Raw genomic sequence first — 15,207 nt, forward strand, 5'->3', positions numbered from 1 at the left:
CAAGGAGAAAAGGTCGTGTCGGATAGTGGAACAGCCGAGAGGTTGCTCACCAGATTCCACATAATCTCATTCTGTGTTTGACACTTGGCATTAACAATGCTACCATGTTGGTACTGTGCCAGCAGATGCACAAAGATACTGATAAATGATTGTGTGCTGCAATTCATCACAGATTTGAAAATATATAAAAGTTACAAGCACTGCTCTGCATATATCTATCTCTGTCTCTGTCTCTGTCTCTCTCGTACCATTTTTCTCATCTGAAGCATTTCCAATCAATTCTTTAACTTTAGGTGCAAGGAAATAATTTATTTACTCCTGAATTTAATGTGATACCAAGTGCTACAATTTAAAGCTACTTTCAAAATACTTTAAATATCTCCATCTTCCAAACAAACAAATTCAGGATTTGAACTCGTATTCTATGTGATGTTAAAAATGTGCATTAATTATTACACTTTGTCAACTCCTCTAAGACTCCGCAGAGTCCAAATTATGCTTCTTATAAAACAATCAAGAAATGAACACTTCAGCTCATTAAAAAAAAAAAAAGCCAAAAAAACGAGGGTTATGAAACCTTAGGCTGGGAGGACCATTTCCATACTTACCAGAGCAGAAACTTCTGCCTTAAAACTTGGAATTTCTGTTTCAGAAGTTGGCACTTGCACCTCTGCACTGATGTTTGTGTGAACCAATCTTAACTTGTCACTCCCTGGAAAACATCAAAATATGCAAACCTGTTCCAACATCAATATTTTTTAAATGCAACAACATAAAAAAAAAAAAAAATCAATCAAGGACAATCTTTTCATTTTTTTTGTACACCCTGTCGAAGTTCGTGTAAGAGCTAATAAACAGAACATATCACAAGGCAGGAGACAAGAGGGGCAGAAGAGGGAAGCACAAAATAGTGAAGAACACAACAGGAGATCTGTGGAAGGGAGAGAGATGGGGGCAGGGTACACGAGGTAAACAAGGTGGTACCACAGGGACTTTCAGGAAGGAAAGCAGGGAATTTGAAGGAGGTGGGTATGGGGTGGATTAACGAGGGTAGTAAAGATCAAGATTTTTGGATGGGGGAAGGTATGAGATGGTGGTGAACAGCTGTTTTGAAGACTTGGAGGGAGGAGTGGGATTGAAGAGAGTATGGAAGTTTTTGGGTTTTTTTTGTATACCTTGTCGAGGCTTGTATGAAAGTGAACACACAACACATGGCAAGGGGGGCATGAGACAAGAGGGGTGGGAGTGGGAAGGACAAAACAGTGGGGAACAGAGACATTCGATCTGTGGAAGGGAGAGGGATGGAGCGGGGAACACGGGGTATACAAGATGGATATTACAGGGACTTTCAGGAAGGAAAGCAGGGAATTTGAAGGAGGTGGGTTTGGGGTGGATTAACGGGGGGAGAAAAGATCGAGGTTTTGGATGGAGGAAGATAAGAGGTGGTGGTGAACTGCTGTTTTGAAAGCCTGGAGGGAATAATGGGATTGAAGAGAGAGCGGGAGTTCCTTCCAAAGGCGGGTAAAAAGAGGAATGAAAGAGTGAAGGTGAGCAGTGATTTGGGATTTTGGTAGTTTTACCAGAAGGGGGTTGTTGGCGGACCTTGAGCGCCCTTCGGAAATATGGTGGGGACATTTCGCAGACAGAGGAAGGTGGGGGGGGGGGGTGAGACCAGAGAGGAGACAGAAGACAGAAAGACCACCGACCTGCCTGCAGTGAGAGAGTGAGAGGCCCAAAGACTCAGCCTCATCGCGCGAGATACCAATGATCCGAAATGCCTTGGTTTCCACAGTGTGAAGCCGAGAAAGGTGAGAGGCAGGAACACCAGCCCAGAGGGGAGAACAGTACGCCATCAGGCTGTGGACGAAAGCTTTGTATGTGGTCAGGAGCTCATGTGGGCCAAGGAAGGTCTTTGCATGACGGAGGATTCCCAGTTGGCGACTGGCTTTGAAGGCCATGTTGGAAATGTGGCTTTACCAGGAAAGATGTTTGAGTTTGTTCCAGATGAAGGAAAAAAGAGGAATGAAAGATTGAAGGTGAGCAGTGATTCTTGATTTTGGTAGTTTCACCAGAAGGGGGAATTTGGCAGACCTTGAGGACCCTGCAGAAACATGGGGGAAGAGGGGAGGGGACAGATCACAGACACAGCAGTGGGGGGGGGGAGGGGCGAGGCCAGAGAGGAGACAGAAGAAGACAGAAAGACCACCGACCTGCCTCTGGTGACCACTGACCTTAATAAGTCTTTGAATCTAGACAAATATCTCTCCCTCTCTCTGAAAGGACCATATGGCAACCACCTCCCCCAAACCCTGCCCCCCCCATCTGCTTTCTTTACAATCCTCTTGAGGAAGTTCAGTCATTTCAAGGTTGGCCTCCAAAGCCAGCCGCCGACTGAACATCCTCCGTCATAGAAAGTCCTTCCTTGGCACACCTGAACTCATATCCACCTACATACAAGGCCTTCCTCCACAGCTTGATGGAGTACTGCTCTCCCCTCTGGGCTGACTCCTCTACCTCACACCTTACTCAGTTTGACATCGTGGAAACCCCTCCAAGATCATTGGAATCGCCCACGCTGAAGTGGAGTCTTTGGGCCTCTCACTTTCCCATTGCAGTCAGGTCTATGGTCTCTCTGTCTCCTACCACCTTTCTGGTCTTGCACCCTCTGCTCATTCCATGCTTTGTCCCCCCCCCCACCAGGTTTCTGCAGGGCACACACAGTCCACCATCAACCCCCCCTGCTGGTGAAACTACCTAAATCCTGCTCACCTCGACTCATTCATTCTTCTTTTTCCCACCCGTGGAACCAACTTTCACATTCTTTCTTCCAGGTCTTCAAGACAATTGTTCACCACATCTCAGATCATCCCCAATCCCAAACCATATTTTCTAGCCTCGTTAATCGCTTCCTTACCCCCGCCCCCGCTAACCCTCCCATGCATCCTCTCATTTTGAAGGAGAAACTGTTTTGCCCCCCTCATTCTTCCCCACACCCATTGTTTCCCCCCCCTCTCTCTCTAATGTTCCTGTTTTTGTTGTTATGTCCTGATCCATACAGTGTTCGAGTTCTTCCATTAGCCTCGACTCTGCATACAAAAAAATAATAATAATAAAAAAGGAGGTGCCTTTGTGGACCAAATCAAGCAATCAGTTTTACCTGTAATATAAAAAATAGCATGACTTTTTCAGACAATGGTTAAGAGATGGCACGGATGCAGAGACACACAAACACACAGATGCATAAACACATAGAGATCAATGAGCGCTGGGATCAATGGCGCAACCAGTGGGTGGAGTGGAGGGTGCTCAGGGGGCTCAGGCCCCCTCCTTGACTCAGGTATGGAAGAAAAACAACTGACTGGATTAGCACGACTGGCAGTGCATCACTGGAGGCCTATCTCAGCAGAGACTGATCGACACTCTTGCACTCTTACCCCGTCGCTTTGATTTTTCAGACGTCTACTTTCTCATTTAGCAGGTAAACTTAACCCCCCCCCGCCCCAAAGGAAAATCCTGGTTGTATACATTGGTGAGGTGGTGGGGTGGTGAGGGGGGGGGGAGAGGGTATAAGGCAAAGGGCGGATGACCAACATGGCAACAATGGAGAACTGGTAGACCTGAACATAAACAAAAAAGCGAGCTCAAAGAAAAAACATACCATCAGAGATGGGGAATCCCCCGCAATTGAAAAATAATTGAAATCAGATTTAGTGGTTTTCCATTTATTACAAAAAAAAATTTTCAAGATGGCCGCCCCAGTCGGCCATCTTGGATCCGGCCATGCCCCAAATCAATAGGGTTCTTCCTTTTCAGTTGGTACATGGGTGACCCAAATTTCAAATCGATATGGCAAAAAAACATTTTTCAAGATGGCCAACCCAGTCGGCCATCTTGGATCTGGCCACGGCCAAAATCAATAGGGTTCTTCCTTTTCAGGTGGTACACGTGTGCCCCAAATTTCAAATCGATATGGCGAACAGTTTATGAGTTATCGCACTCACAGCTATAAATATTGACGCCCAGCCAGCCGGACGGACGGACGGACAGCCGGACGGACGACCCGGGTGACAACAATATCCCCCTTCCGCCACGCGGTGGGGGATAAAAAGTGAAAAAGTGTCATGGACAGATTATCCGAGCTGCCAACTTGGAGTGGAAGAACAGTATTGGAAAGGGAAGACAAGGCATATTGTTAAGTGGAAGTGGGTGGGGGGATCCATAGCTCGACTGTGGTACAGTAAGTGCAGTATGGTCTGAGTGCTTCAAGTAGATTAGATTGCCATGCAATAGGGACCTGTTCAAGAAAGTCGTTTGTTACACGTGACGCTGATGAGGCAGTGTATGCAATTTAAGGCGCTGTCACACCTTGATGATTTAGCCAGCAATGGCAACGTATAAAAATGTATGTAAAACGTTGGCGTACGCTGAAATTGATTTTTTTTTTTAAGTTTTGGTCGTATTCTTAACGTGTTGGTCGTATGCATAACGTATTAGTAACGGGCACAGAACGTTTCGTTGTCTTATAGATAACTTATACCAACGAATACTTAGCCTGTTGTCGGCATTCACAACCGATGCCCAACGATAGTTTAACTTAGGCAGAGCGCGCTGCACGTATCACCGACGAACTCGTTGCGTAGCCTGTTAAAAAAACTGCTGCACGCCGATTTAAATCACAACTGCCTGAAAATTGGAAGTGTCAACATCGCAGTCACACCTTGACGATTTAGCCTGCGTATGCCGACCTATGAAAAATGTGTCTAAAATGATGGCACACGTCGAATACGGTATGGGTAAGTGTTGTATACGTTAAGAGCACGCTGAAAAACGATGAAGTATGCTGTCATATTTCGTGGTACATTTAGTACGTCGTGAAATTTCAAGCATGCTGAAAATTTTACGACGTACTCGCCATATGGCTCACACGTTCCGCTACGCTGGGAATAAGTTGTAGGCACGATATGCGATCGTTGACACACGTCGACACAAGTTCCTTGTAAGTTACTCATAAGTCGAAACACGTCGAGGAAATGTTTAGCATACCCGAAACTTATTTTCTCCGTCAAGGCACATTTTCTTTTTTTCTCCTTGGCTCCGTGAAGGCACGTGACGAAATATCTGAAGTTGTTGTTGTTTTTATTATTATTATTTTTTTAGTCTATCACGAATTTTAAAATATATTCGGACATTTGCTTTTAAGTTTCGACGTCGACGTGACAATATCCTCAAATAGAAAATATTCACAGAGGAGGAACTAAGAATAAGACATGAGCAAACTGAAGAGGCAATCGGACGTGACGTAACGGCACGTGACGAAATTTCGGAAGTTAGTTGTTTTTTTTGTTTTTTTTTAACGCTGCCAATACGCCATGAAACGGTAGCTGTAAATTAGAAACACATTCAGTAAGTTCTGTGGACGTCCAGAAGACGTCAATCAAATACGTCTACATACGTCAATATGCGTTGGAGGTACGTTACACATAGGTTAAAAGCACGTTACTCATAGGTTAGAAATAAGTTTTGGGTACGCTAAGCATTACCTCGACGTGTTTCGACTTATGAGTAACTTACAAGTAACGTTGTCGACGTGTGTCAACGATCGCATAACGTGCCTACAACTTATGGCCAGTGTAGCGGAACGTGCGAATCATACACTGGCATACGTCGTAAAATTTCAAGCATGCTAAAATTTGAGGACAACCGCAAAGTCCAACGATGAAAGCCAGCGTACTACGACGTATGGCAGTGTTTTCCAGCGTGCTCTTAACGTATACAAACTTACCCATAACGTATTCGACGTGTGTCAGCGTTTTAGCCCAATTTTGCATACGTCAGGCATACGTTGGCTAAATCGTCAAGGTGTGACAGGGCCTTTAGACAGGGTAGACATTAATTTTGTATATGCAAAACTTCTAGTTTGGAGGCGGGGATTGGTGAAGACTTCCCATCACAGAGGCACACGTGTCAGGTGTGTAACTGGTCCGATTACGATCTCTCTGGCCAGTGTGAGCCAGCCATGGCAGCACAACAGGCTGTGGAGCCCAGAAACAAAGATGTACATTTATTTCTATCAGAGCCACCCCTGTGGGTGGCATCCGAGAAGAAGACTCCACCCAGGAGGAAGAAGAACTTGTGGTCCACAGGAGAGGACCAAGCGAGGCTCGTGTGGAAGGAGGTCGAGAAAGTGTTTCACAGAGGGTCTTCTAGAAGCTTTGGGATAGACCCAAGCTGGTATCACCCTGCCTTTCGAGAGGGGAAGAAAGATCTGACAGGAGAGCTCCACATGCACAGAGTGCAAAGAAACACTTTAGGAAGGAAGAAGTGCCAACCAAGAGGACTCAGGGTAAAGGATAAAGATGATCAGATGGCCTTGTTGAAGGCCTCATTACTGGCCCTGCTCGTGGCTGTGTTGCTTCGTTTTTGGACACCATCGTCACTGGCTCTCATCTCCCTCCTGATTTCTAAAGTGGACTGCATCAAGTCCTGTGTCCACCCTGTGCATCGTATTGACAAAGGGAAGTCCCACCTGCATTATTGTGTTGTTGTACGAGTGTGATCTGTCGTGCCCAGTGGGGTAGGTTTCGCATTTTATTTCTCCTTCTTGATTATAAGTTTGCAAATCCCCATTCTCCTGGTTGTGTCTTTTGACTGACTTGATTTGTAACATTTATGATGGAGTTCTCATTAACCCTCTTCCCTGTACTTTGCTTTTCAAATAAATCCTTCAAAAGGTAAGAAAGCGAGTTTCAGCCATCGGCTTTCCATGTGTGTTGGCAATCGATTTTGGCTCATTTGTGCGACCTTGGTGAAAGATAAAGTAGAGCAATACTGAACGCAGTGCATTAAAAGGCTGTTTTGACCATCCCTCAGGACGAAAGGTCCTGGCTCTGAGGAATCCTATATTAACGGGTACTCAAACGCGACAATACGTTACCAGACTCGGTGGAATTGTGGTTCAAGCATCTGCTCTGAGTCAGAGTTAATTAAACACGTTTTGAACCCAAGTTGATTCATAAAAAGGCAAACTTGTTTTTTCTCGTGTGAATGGGTTGTGAGAAATTGGTGGTGAAAACAGATAAATTTAGAAGCAACTGCTGCCTCACAAAAAAAAATTTAATGGCAACATAATTTTCCAGTATATTCCAGAATGCAATGTGGCTTGAAGGTGTTTTGTTCAACTGGCGATGACTCAAAGGTAAACAGTGTAGGCAGAGAGATGAGTGGTTTCCTCAAAAGTTTAAATTTAAATATGGATAGCTCAAAAAAGAATGTTAGTGGAGGAACAGAAATGGAAGAAAAAAAAGGAAGCATCCAACAAAACTGAGAATTGCAAAACAGAATTTTCATACAAGAACCAGACATCCAATAGACCACAGGACGAAGGTAGTTATTCAAATCACCACCTTCTATAAAATGAGAGTTTACAAGTTAATTATGATGACAAAGTATATAAAAGGCCCATTGGAGCTTTAATTACCTCCACCACCAAAAGTGGACGGAGGTTATATTTTCACGCCTGTCTGTCTGTTTCTCCGTCTGTTTGTGTGTAGGATATCTCAAAAAGTTTTTGGATGGATTCAGATGAAATTTGTTCTTCCTCCTGGTGGATAAGCTGTTCGATGGAGAAGCTGCATCCACGCCTGCTGTCTTTTTCCTAAATTTGTTTGTTTTTGGCAATAGTGAGAATGTTTCCTTGGGTCTAGTCATACAAGTTCGATGTCATACCACCCCACCGGGAGAGCATCGAAGACCCTAGGCAGCATGGCCATTCTCTCATGGCTGCACACCCAATTATAATTCCTAACCATTGCACTATATTCTGCTTCAAAATCTTGTCTTTTTTTGGCATTCCTAAACATGTAAAGCCTGATTGTAGCAAGAGCAGATCTCTACAAATGCATTATATTTTGCAATATCAATACTATGGGTAGTCACTTCCTTTTTGACTTGCAGCCAGCTGATATGGAAGAAATCAAAATCACAGCGAAGAAGGAAGAGGTAGCTATGTCGAGAGGAGAGCACAGTCCATATTGTTGAGAAAGATTCAGACAGCAAGTCACCGTTGTTGATTGGAGATGTCCAGGAGAAAGGGTCACTAAGTAGTCAATGTGATGGAAAAGATGCGGATTTCCATTGTGTGTACGACTAAAGAGTCAATCAGCCCTAATCCTTTATGATTTATTCAAACTTTTCCAAGAACTATAATTATGTCTTAAAGTAGAATAATAATAAGAAATAATAATAATAATAAGAAAAGGCAACAATAATAAATGAAAATCTGAGCTGCTATTTCAAGATCTATACCAGAACAACAACTGCCAAAAACTACATTCACCACAGATGGAACTCACATGCACAGAAATGCTCACATACAAGTGGGGTTTGAGGTCAGGGGAAAGAAATCTGCTAACTGGTGGGATCTGAAGTCTTGTTGTACATCAGCACCTGCTTCGTGAAGAATTGCTGGCTCAAACTGCCGTTCAGCTGTAACATCTTCCAAATCTGGAGCTTTATCTTGTGCAGCGTCACCCACAGAGCCCTGAGAGCTTCCATCCAACACATCTGCCTCCATCTCTCCCTCAAAATTCTGCACAACATGACCGACATATTTATGATGGCAAATGCAAACAAAAACATCCAACAAGCTTTGGAAAAATTTGGGAAGTGATGTCAAGGCAGTGGATCTTTGGGGACAATAGTGGAATCAGTAAATTCAATCACTTTATGCTGTGTTGGAGTGCATTATTTACTTATGGAGACACTCATTCTGCTGTGCACCGATGATCGAAAAAAATTAACAAATACATAAAAAAAAAAAAAACTAAAAAAAAAAAAAACTTTAAAAAGCACAGACAGTTGGTTAACCAGAACACTCTTCCCTTGACATTGCAAGAATCATCAAAAAACAAACAAACCCAAAAAGTGTGTGGTTAGATGTTATAAACAAAACGCCAAAAATCGTGGATGCTCAATCATTAATATAGCAGCAAAATGTAAAGAGGAATGTGCCAACGAAGCAATAAGGAGGTAGTTTACAATATTACATCAGTATACGAGACAGTTCGTAGAACACCTTATCCCACACAGTATAGCACAGTACTGCGAGACAGAAGGGTTTGAAAGTGCTAGAAAGGCAATTTGTGTTTTAGTACAGTATATAATTCAATTGAAATAAAATAAAGATTATAAAGGTTGTAGAAAAAATTTTTTTGAAAGGTTACTGCCATTGATGCAGCGCGTTTTACACACCACCTTATTTAACACGTGACATTAGTTATTCACACCTGTTGTTCGTGTCCTTCATGACGGCCTTCAAAACAATAATTTCCAGTTTGGAATGATTTTCAATTTAGTTTGACTGCCAGACAGGTGGATAGATTTTTTTAAATGAAAACTCCTCTCTGCACACATGTGATCAGGACAAATTCAGAGCCAAAGTCCTGCTAAACGGCAGGTTGGTTTTCCAATTCATGTTCAAAATATAACATTCAATTGAAATCAAGTTTCAGTCTTCTACCGGCTCCTCTCCGGTCTTCCCCCCCCGCCACCCCCTTGCTCTGTCTGTGATCTATCCCCCCCCCCCATATTTCCACAGGGCACTCAAGGTCTGCCAAAAAACCCCTTCTGGTGAAACTACCCAAATCACCAATCACTGCTCACCTTCACTCTTTCATTCCTCTTTTTTCCCATCTCTGGAACAAACTCCCACACTCTCTTCAATCCCACTCCTCTCTCTCCAGGTATGTTCAGCTGTTCAGCACCACCTAATATCTCCCCCCATCCACAACCATGATCTTTTCTACCCCCATTAATCCACCCCAGACCCACCTCCTTCAAATTCCTGGTTTTCCTTCCTGAAAATTATTGTAGTGTCTATCTGGTTTACCCCATGTACCCCACGCCATCAGAATAGTTTTGAAAGGAGGCAATTGTGAAGAGATATCAGAAAATGTTTAAAATAATGAAGGGCATTGATAAAATAGAGGCGGAAAAGCCTTTTATGAAAATGGACAGCGATTCTTCTGCTTAAAAGGGGAAAAAGCTTGGGAGAAGATGAAGAAAGGGAAGTAGACGTATGGGGTGCACAGGGGCGGAAAAACAAGGTTGGGAATGGTAAGTGGCCTAACTTGCATTTTTGTGTTCGTCATTTTGTCTCCATATGCAGAATAAAATTGGAATGAGCTCTGGGTCAACAAGAGCCACCACATCGTGGAACACAGTCATGTCGAGGGACAGTATTAAATGATAATAGAGATTGGCATATATCCTTCAGTACTTTGTAAAATATATCATTGATACTTTTTCATGACCCCGTCACTGGCACCCAGAGTTCTCTGGGAAGTGATGTCATTTTCATGGTGCTTGGGTCAAATTCTCCACAGGAATTGGGCATATAGAATACAACCTTCAAATCTCTCCATTTTAAACAAAAATGAATTTGCTTTCAAACTCGTAGGTAAAAATTAAAGTTCATCGAACACCTTATCCCACATAGTGTTCAAGTATATAATTCAAAAGAAATAAAATAAAGATTGTAAAGGTCATATAAAAAAAAATACATATTCCAGAGGTTTACAGACATAGATGCAGTGCAGTGTCTTTTACACCACCTTATTACCTCTGCCACTGAAGTGGAAGGAGGTTATGTTTTCACCCCTCTCTGTTTGTTTGTTACATGCAAAAATCGAAGAATTTTGAAGTATATTGGTCAGTCGATTTTGTTATTCTGTCTGTCAATCGCCTCAAGGTCATACATTAAAACCGATCTTCATGAAACTTCACCACATGGTAGAATTTGGCATACGCAAGAAGCCGATTGTTTTCGAGGTCAAAAGGTCAACAAAGGCCAAAGATCAATAACTGAGGTGAGACTTCTAAAATCCTCAATTTTCATCCGATTGACTTGAAATTTGAAGAGGATTTGTATTTCATGTTACTGAATTCAATCACCAATTACTTTTGAGGTCAACATCGACCAAAAGGTCAACATAGGCCCAAGGTCACTAACTGAGGTGGTATGTCGAAAATCCTCAATTTTCATCCGATTGATTTGAAATTTGAAGAGGAATTGCATATTTGGTCATTAAATTCAACCACCAATTATTTTTGAGGAAAAATTTTTCATGGATTTTGAAAGTATCGTGCTCTGCACGGCATCTTCTTCTTGTTTGTTTGTTTGTTTGTCTGTCTGCGTGCAGGATATCTCAAACAGTTGGGGATGGATCTGGATGAAACGTGGTGGACAAGGACGAACTGATTAGATTTTGGTGAAGATCCGGATCAGGATCTGACTACTGGAATTTTTAAAGTAATTCTTCACCATTGAAAGATCAGGCTCAACTAATATATAGCATGATATCTCAAAAAGTTTGTGGACTGATTCGGATGAAACTTTGACAGGTTGGGTGTGTGACTACGACAAATTGACTTGATTTTGGTGAAGTTCAGAATTCAGATCTGGATACGAGAATTATTTATTTTTATAAAAGCGATTCTTAACCATTGAGAGATAGGGCCAAAAAACGATATATAGCATGATATTTGAAAAATGGATTGGGTCCGATATGTTCTTGTAGATCAGGCATTACGTGGCAGAGGTATGCAGTCTTCCAAGTGCCCTTCTAGTTTAAAGGTCCCATGTAATTCAAAAGTTTCTGGTTATTTATATATTTACTTGACCTTCCCAGTGAAGAAATCACCCATGTTTCTTTTTGTAAATCAACAATGGGATAATTAGACCAATACTTTGAACATTTGTAGTGCTTTTCACAACTTGCTATGCCCCGCCCCTCAAAAAAGTGGAGTTCAGCGAACAGCAGGTCACGTGACCGTTGACGTCATCTCCAGAATGCGACTCGCTCAGAGTCGATTGATGAGACGTCACGTGCCATATAAAGTACTTACAAATGCATTGTGCACATGTGTTTGCTATTTCACTGATCGACTTAATTCCTGTGATTGTTTTGTGAACGTTTTTAAGAGTTTTAGCCTTATTTTCGAAAATGCCTGCAAGATGTATCGTAGCAGGATGCAGCAATACAACAAAAGATGGTGTAAGCCTTCATGTATTCCAGAAAGATGAGAATCTTAGGAGAATATGGACATCTAAACTCTAAAGTGAAGCTGACGAGGGGAAACTGGAAAGGCCCCAGTGATACGAGCGTCATTTGCAGCGCCCACTTCGAAGACAGTGACTTTGATCACGGGCTCTATTCGCTGTTCAGTTTGAATAAGTTGAGGAGGCTGAAACCTGATGCAGTACAGATATATCAGTACCTGTGGTGTCCGAGGTGCAGTGAGGTACGCAGAGTCGTGAGGGTTGCCGTAACTCTGTTTATTGCGTATCCGGATGTGCACCACTGCAGACTACCCAGGCTCCACAGACTACACAGGCTACAACAACGCCTCAGGCGGCGCGCACTCCTATATCCCGTGCAAGCACGTGACCACTCCAAAACCACTCCTCCACCACGCTCCCCACATCATGCCCTGCCCCCGCAGGCCCGCTACACCACACTCCTCCCTCCTAAAACCATGTTTATTAAATGACCATCATCATAATAAGCATAATCAGCACAGAATACCATGATATAAAAGCAGAGAGGCACAAAAACGATAATAATCAAAAAAAACACAGGCACCACACCATATAACGTGTCGATGCGAGCGAGTTGAACTGCAATGGACAGGTTCCGAAGACTGGGTTGCACGACGAACCCACAAAAACCCTGATCGCGTTACAGATATCAAGAAGCAAGGCGGGAAGCACAGCATCACTACGCAGCAGAAGCGCCCCCAGGCGGCTCATGCTCACACTCCCTCCGGCGAGGTCGCGACGACCTCCCGAGCAAACCTCCCCCGGCACCATCAAACGCCCCCGGCCGACAAGGCGGCACATCTCTCCCAGACAGACCCGAATCAGATAAACATTCCGAGCCCGGAAGCTCGTTGTCTGGAAGCTCCGTGGCGCCAGCGCAGCCGACCTTGTCGAGAACAGAGGTTTGTGCCGCCCGGCGCCAAGCCCGTCCGACCTTGGGCGGTGACGCTGAACAGCGCCGTCGGCTGGGCGCAACATCAGTCCCATAACAAACCCACGCATCACAATCAGCCGAGATCCCAACGCACGTCCGAACGGCTTTGGCGAGAACAGAGAGTTGCGCCCCAGGGCGCCAGGCACGTCTGACCTTGCCGAAACCAGGGGTGGGGGTAACGCTGCACAGCGAACCAGCCCCGGCTCTGGGTCGATCTCTGAGACCCACACGCGAGTCTAACCGGCAATTAGTGGCTGCAGTCCCAGCAATCCCATACAAACCACACATCACATCCAGTCATGCCATAAAGCAACAAGAACATCGTCTGCGCAGATGCAAACTCCCCTTTTCATACAGCGCGTTCTCCCAATATAATCCCCACACGACAGGACAGCGACCCATGGACTGCCCTCGCAGCTGGAGACCAGAAAGACCTCTTTATTTGCCACGATCGCCCCCAAGGGCTTCATATCACATCGGTCATATCGAACATCCCATCGATTGATCCCAGCCAAACATATTCTCACACACGAACTGTCGGCATTTATTTTAACAACGCTAAACTGCATCACTCGAGCAATGAAAATCAAATACGCAATGAACAGCAACCCATGAATCACATCACGTGTACGTCTCTCGGTTGTCGTTGCGACGTCGCGATGACCTGCTTGTCATCGATGATCGCGATCCGCGAACTTCTTGAGCGCGACTGGCTCACTCCAATTCCCCGCTGAAATTGCCTGAACGACACGGGCGCGCATTGTATCATGAGCGCAGCCGAAGCGCGAGAGCTCTTCGCAGCTGGCATGGCTCCCATTGCTCCAGAACCGCACATCATCGTCGCAGGAAGCAATGAACGGCAGCCCACGCTGCATCGTCGCGGCCCCTGTCGCCGGAACCTCACCCTCGCATCTCGAGGGAGGCCCGGGCCCACAAGGAGGTACGTGCCCTGAAGGAGGCACAGGTGCACCTGGAGGTACGAACTCCGAAACAGGAACTGCGAGCCCCTCCCCTCGCACCACGAACCGTGGGAGCGCAACCCGCTGACCCTGATGGGCAACCAAGACGTGTGCCCCGCCAACCGCCGGCAGCGCTTCACCGGCATACGTGTGCAATGCGAGGGTAGCACGAGCGGACTCAACTCGACACCCGATCAGTGCCCCGAACATCTCAACCTCCACTGTCATTGATCTGGTCACCTCCGGACCAATTGAAGACAGGTTCAACATCGGCAGCATCTCCCGCTCCGGGTCGCCGGGATCTCTGTACCCAGGCTGCAAGACTCGACCAGGGGCGTCAAAGTGTACGCCATGCACCGAACACCGTACCGGCAGTAGGTCTCGACCCGGGACGTAAAGGTCGCTTTGCACACCGCCATCCATGACCGTTATGATGGGCAATGACTCTCGGCACACACACCGTAGATGTCCCAGAGTGCTCAGACCGCCGTCCGATTGACTGCATTGCAACGCTCGGTCCCGACCCGTGCCGAAGACCGTGCGTGCGGCTGTGCGCACGTGGAACATCGCGCTGACCTCCGAATCATCCGCTGCGCACCGACCAGAGACCCCGGACATTCCTCGGAGCTTGTGCGACGCCATGTTCCGTTGATAGCGAGGCGAGCAAGATCGATTTGCGTTTGCTTTCATCGTCTACAGCATTCGCGTGGAAATAGTAGCCCAACTGTTCAGAAAACAATTCGAAGTCATCTCCGATGAAGACGGGCACGCGTCCGTGCGCCGTGCCCCGACCTTCTGCCATGCTCGAGCCGGCCGTGACGGCGAGACGCCTGGCCCCGAAGCCTGTGCGTGCGGCACGCGAAACTCGCGATGCGCTCCTCCGGGACCCTCGCCCGGTGTAGACCTCGAACCGCGCGGGATGCGCCGAGTTACTCGCTGCCGCGATCCAATAACCCAACCACTCTGCACACGCCGATCCGAACAGACTCGTCGCCAAATGTGGTGTCCCATGTGCAGTGAGGTACGCAGAGTCATGAGGGTTGCCGTAACTCTGTTTATTGCGTATCCAGATGTGCACCACTGTAGACTACCCAGGCTCCACAGACTACACAGGCTACACAGGCTACAACAACGCCTCAGGCGGCACGCACTCCTATATCCCGTGCAAGCACGTGACCACTCCAAAACCACTCCTCCACCACGCTCCCCACATCGTG

At 45.6% G+C, this 15,207-nt stretch overlaps 1 protein-coding gene across 8 annotated transcripts in view; it reads right to left on the bottom strand.

The window, feature by feature from the left end:
• Window positions 1–15,207, bottom strand: part of CCPG1 (cell cycle progression 1) — a 90,131-nt gene that overhangs the window by 49,536 nt on the left and 25,388 nt on the right. For all 8 annotated transcript variants that reach the window (XM_085877234.1, XM_085877233.1, XM_085877232.1 and 5 more), the window contains 2 exons: window positions 8,446–8,587; window positions 609–712 (listed from right to left, as the gene is read on the bottom strand). In XM_085877234.1, coding sequence (XP_085733360.1) covers window positions 609–712; window positions 8,446–8,572 — 231 coding nt within the window. In that variant the 5' untranslated portion in view covers window positions 8,573–8,587. The remainder of the gene's footprint in view (window positions 1–608; window positions 713–8,445; window positions 8,588–15,207) is intronic.

The sequence above is a fragment of the Eptatretus burgeri genome, chromosome 4 (assembly GCF_056783735.1).
Source record: "Eptatretus burgeri isolate ZD-2024b chromosome 4, Ebu_testis_v1, whole genome shotgun sequence".
In the NCBI taxonomy this organism is placed as follows: Eukaryota; Metazoa; Chordata; class Myxini; order Myxiniformes; family Myxinidae; genus Eptatretus; species Eptatretus burgeri.